General features: G+C 55.8%; 2 protein-coding genes across 2 annotated transcripts; both read right to left on the reverse strand.

Annotated features, from left to right (window-relative positions):
• Window positions 1-97: 97 nt before the first annotated feature.
• Window positions 98-1,420, reverse strand: LOC113208557 (uncharacterized). Its single transcript, XM_052271398.1, has 3 exons — window positions 1,301-1,420; window positions 709-966; window positions 98-400 (listed from the first exon to the last, which is right to left on the reverse strand). The coding sequence occupies exons 1-3, from the start codon at window positions 1,304-1,306 to the stop codon at window positions 140-142; spliced, it is 525 nt and encodes a 174-aa protein (XP_052127358.1). The 5' UTR covers window positions 1,307-1,420; the 3' UTR covers window positions 98-139.
• Window positions 1,421-1,950: 530 nt separating this feature from the next.
• On the reverse strand, window positions 1,951-4,180 carry LOC113208556 (mucin-13-like). Its single transcript, XM_026425603.2, has 4 exons — window positions 4,023-4,180; window positions 3,524-3,949; window positions 3,286-3,434; window positions 1,951-2,727 (listed from the first exon to the last, which is right to left on the reverse strand). The coding sequence occupies exons 1-4, from the start codon at window positions 4,080-4,082 to the stop codon at window positions 2,418-2,420; spliced, it is 945 nt and encodes a 314-aa protein (XP_026281388.1). The 5' UTR covers window positions 4,083-4,180; the 3' UTR covers window positions 1,951-2,417.
• Window positions 4,181-4,857: the final 677 nt, after the last annotated feature.

The following is a 4,857-nucleotide window of genomic DNA, read 5'->3' on the forward strand; positions in this document are numbered from 1 at the left end:
GGGGGGGGGGGGGGGGGGGGGGGGAGACGAGCAAACAACGACGACGCGACAGGCCGTTTATTAGAAGGGAGACAATCAGAGGCCCGGAATGTTTGTCCGCCGCGACGGACGGGCGCGCGCAGGGTGGAGACCACGACCTTCATCGCGACGTTTGTTGTTCTTCCTCTCCGTTTCGGCTTTTCGAAATGCGCCGCGGCACAACGGTATTTTTAACAGAGCAGAAATAATGTGGCAAATACACGAACCTCTCGTTGCTGAGACTGAACGGGTCGCGCTCGAAGAAGTCCACGAAGAGGTCGTAGCGGCCGTGCGGTCCCCACACAAGCGGCAGGTCGGCCGGGTCCATCCTGGGGAACGAGTCGTTGAGCTGGCCGGCGGGGCCGCCGAACTGCAGCAGGAGCTGGAGAAGCAGGGGCAGCAGGGCGAGGCAGTTACAAAGGGGTCGTTACACAAAAGTTTAAAACACTCGCGCCATTTCAGACGCAGTTGATTCCTTTTTCTCTCGAGTGTCTAATCTGTATTTCAGGATTGATAATAAGAAAAACTTTGTTACGACATAATAAAGTTATAGTATATACACCCGGAACTGCGGAGGTACATTTTTTCCATATGATCCGCAAAACGCATTGGTTGAAATGAATAGCCGTAAGAAAAGTACCATTAAACTACACGCTGACAAGTACACGGGGCTTATTTGATTTCGCTCACCTCCTCGACGTCAATGGCGTTGAGCAGCTCCCAGTTGGTGTCGTACTTCGTCTGCTCGCCGCACTGGTGAAGCGCTTCCAGTGAAACGGGAGTGGACTCCGGGTAAGGCTCCGTCACGGTCCCCGGGGGCAGCAGCCCTTCGGTGGAGGTGGAGGCGGAGGTTGGGGACGGCGGCGGAGGCGGGACCGTCTCGTCAACGAGGTCCCCCGCGGCGACGGTCACGGCCACGAGGACGGCGAGCAGGGAGTAGCGAGCGGTCTGCAAATAGCAAATAAGTCTTAGGCGGCGCATCCAGCTCAGGACTACTCACTAGTTTTATTGCCATACCCTGAGAATGCAGGCCTGAACCTGTGAGAGGGAGTTCTCTCCCCGTCCCGGAACTCACCGTGGGACCCGGGGCGCGTCCAACCAAGTGCACTACTCACTACTTGTATCGCCACTCCCAAGGATGTAGCTGAACCTGGTACTCACCACCATGCTGAGGCATTAGAGCGCGTCCGACCGAGTACTTACTTACACACCGACTTCCCCGAGGATGCAACACAGCTCAACCTGCGAGAGGGAATAGTTTTCTGCCCGACCGGGTACTCACCGCCATGGTGGGGCCCTGGCGCGCGTCTGTCCTGTCGGACCCGTCGGTGCCGCGGTCTCGGTGCGCCGGCGTCGCACTTCAAGACAGTACACACGTGAAGGACGCGGGGGTATCCCGCCGGAGCTCCGGGCCCGGGTCACGTGACCCCCTCCCGCATCCCGGCCCCCTCTAAGTTAACCCGAGTTTAATGGGCCAGGTCGGCTCACCGCCGCTCTGCACGGCTTCGACGTGTCGCGAACGCAGGATGATTGCATGTTGCCTGTCTCTCGGCGGTGCGCAAAAATAAATTGTCCTAAAAATGAGAATCATTGCTGTTTTTATTTTTAATTCACTTTTCACAATGATGTCGATTACGAATTTTCTCGTTTGCCCGTTTTTTTGTATGTTTTTCACTGATAAATGGGTGTGACAAACAAATCAGTTTAGGGATACATGGTTAAAAGAAATAACCATAATCATGATTTTCTCATTTTTAAGACATTTTTTTTTGCCGAGTGCGACGGCGCGCCAGGAGGCGGTACTCGCCTGGATGCTGCTGCTGTGTGTGTGCGGAGATTAGATTCGGCGAGGATCGGTACGGTGACGTCAGCCGATCCATGGTGGCTACTGCTGCACTGGTAATCCGAGGCTTGTAAATAAAACATCCGGGGCAGGTTGGTATTTTTTTTCTTTATTGAGTTTCGAGTTTTGGCCCCACGTTTCCATAGCCGTACGCTCGCTGCATTATTCAACGACCTTTCGCCAGACGACGACAAAGTTTGTAATTCGGGGTGAATGGGAATGCAGTCCCTGCTTCGTGGGGTATCGGCTCGGCATGCCGTTGGTTAGGATCCTTTCTTTCATACAATTTCATAATTGCTTTCAGAGTTTTTGAGATAAGGTGCTTCGGAATTTTAATTTTCCAGAAAAGTGTTTTGGGGAAAATTTTCACGAATTTTCTTTATAAAAGTCCTGGAAAGTTCGTTTCAAATTTTTCTGAAAATATTTCAATGTTTTCAATCTTTTCCTTAAAAAGTTTCCAATGTTTCCCGGGAAAATTTCGAACTTTCCAATCGTCAAATACAACTGTAACTAGCCCACCCACACGACATTGTCTACGCGGGATACATTTTGACGGCTATCCGACCAGTGAGGCGATGAGGGCGCCGGACGTGCTCGAGATGCAGAAGGCGCAGGGGTTCTCGCTGTCGGGCCCGTAGCAGGACAGGGTCTTGTCCTTGCGGAAGATGTTGCAGTGCGCCTGCAGCACCTCGGCGACGAACCCTCCCTTGTCGTCCTGGCGGTACTTGGCGTGCCGCAGCGCGCCGCACAGCCCCTCCTCGGGGGACCACCACACCTCGCCGCGCACGTCCACGTACTCGTCGGCCGTCCCCTTGGAGCGCAGCAGCGCGTGCTCCAGCCGCACGTACTTGTCGTAGTCCGTGGACCTGTCCGGGTCAGACCGCAATTACAGACAGATGCTTGGGCGGCGACCGAGGGGTGCTGCACTACAAATTCAAACGGAAACCAATTTTTCTGATTTTTCCTTGATTTGTCTCTGTTTTTCTGGATTTTTTTTTCTTTCTGGTTTTAAATTGATATTATTGATTTTTCCTTGTTTTTTTCGACAGTCTAATGATTTTTTTTAGTGAAGTACTCCTTGGTGGTGTATAGGATCGTCTAGAAAGTACGAAAGTACACCCGCCTTCCTCACTGAATCGTTCGGCAAATTTACTTATGGGGGAGCTCGGCGCCTGCGAGACTCGGGGTAGGCCACCCCGCAGAACACGCATGCGCTGAAGGCGAGATATTGCCTACCTACCAGGCGCTACGAGAGCATGCAGGCAGGCAGAGGATGAGCTCTGCAGTGTCGTAACGATAAAATGATGTGCGCACGTTCTGGGTGATCTCAAAGCGCCCACCGTATAAATGCAGTTCACAGGGAACCACAAGGCGGGCTCACAGCCTCACACAACACAGCCTCGCGGTCAGGACGCAGTACTTACGCGTACTCGTACAGCCAGTAGGACGAGTTGGTGTTGTCGGCGAGGTGCTGGGCGCCTTGTTCGAGCACCGCCTCCCTGTCCGGGACGTCCTTCCGGTCTCTCCAGGTCGCGTTCACTTTGCCCGGCGCGCCGCCCAGACCCTCGAGGACCTGGAGAACAGAGACGCGTGACACCACCGGCGACCGCGCGACCAGCCCACCAACCGCACAGGGGTCGAGAGGGAAAGGACGAGGCTCACCTTGGCGACGTCGTACTTCTTGAGTCTCTCCAGGAGCTCCGGGTTGTTGCTGTACTCGAAGTCGTCGTAGCAGTCGTCATCGTCCTTTTGCGTCGTCGTGGCCTCCGTCGAAGAGGTGAGCTCTGCCGGCGCCGGAGAAGTAGAAGTAGTAGGAGCGTGCGGTGGAGAAGGGGCACCAGGTGCTGCTGGAGAAGTGGCACCCGGTGCTGGAGAAGTGGCACCCGGTGCTGGAGAAGCGGCACCCGGTCCTGAAGAAGTGGCACCGGGCGCTGAAGAAGCGGCACCCGGTGCTGGAGAAGCGGCACCCGGTGCTGGAGAAGTGATTCCCGGCGGTGGAGAAGTGGCACCCGGTGCTGGAGAAGCGGCACCCGGCGCTGGAGAAAGCGCGAAAACGGCGACAGCGGCCAAACTCACGGCGAGTCGAAGCTGCCGCCGGGAGAAGTTTGAGTTGGCTGCAGGGTTTGCGTCCACGCGGGGTCGGCCGGCTGCAGGTACCCACCTTCATGTCGGTCCGGTAGGCTGGGCGGCGCGGTCTGGAGTGACGCCACGGAGGCGCCATACCGACATGCGCGCACCAAGGCCGGGACCGCCAGGAGGGCGCCGCCAGGCCAGGGCAGAGCACCGCGGCCGGGAGCTGGAGAGGTTCAACCTGTTCCCGAGCCGGTCATGACCTCCCGCCGACTGTTTGGCGCGAATAAATACGAAAATAAATAATGCGCCGCCCGGTGTGAGTGTGATATAAACTTGGCACCGATGGACGCTTCTTGGAATGCTTTCGGCGGATGCCCATAAAGTTTGCACCACGTTCGAGGGCTCTTCATTTTGAACCAATGGCTCTAGCCCCATGACTTGCGTGGGTAAATCGAGGAGACTGTCAAAGTTGTCTCTCAAACAATGAATAAATTGCGTATAGCTGGAAGCAGGTGTCTGCGAAGTCAGCCGGTCGGCTTTTACGGCGCGAAAATAATTCATTCGCTTTTGGCTTTTCCGGGCGCGCGTCTGCGCGAATAATCCCCCACGATGTGCAAATAAATTGCCCATCGATTGTTTCTCAGGGCGACCAGCCAGGGGGAAGGCAAGGGAAGGCTCCTTAATTAATGAAAGGCTGGGAAGACGGCCCGTCGGGGAAGTCGGCGCGAAAATAATACATCACTTCCACCTCCACCCCCCTCCTCCACCCCCGCTGTGAAAGTAAAGAGTCTTCTGAGGGCAAAACAATTAAGTGTTACAGGGCGTGGTGCAGGCATTGGGGAGTTTGCCAGTCGACATAGCCGCGACGGCGGGCCGTGCAGCCGTTCAGACGGGCCCCATCTCAAGGTAAGGGCGGGGCGGGG

Source organism: Frankliniella occidentalis, unplaced genomic scaffold, assembly GCF_000697945.3.
Source record: "Frankliniella occidentalis isolate FOCC.00 unplaced genomic scaffold, Focc_3.1 Scaffold160, whole genome shotgun sequence".
Lineage (NCBI taxonomy): Eukaryota > Metazoa > Arthropoda > Insecta > Thysanoptera > Thripidae > Frankliniella > Frankliniella occidentalis.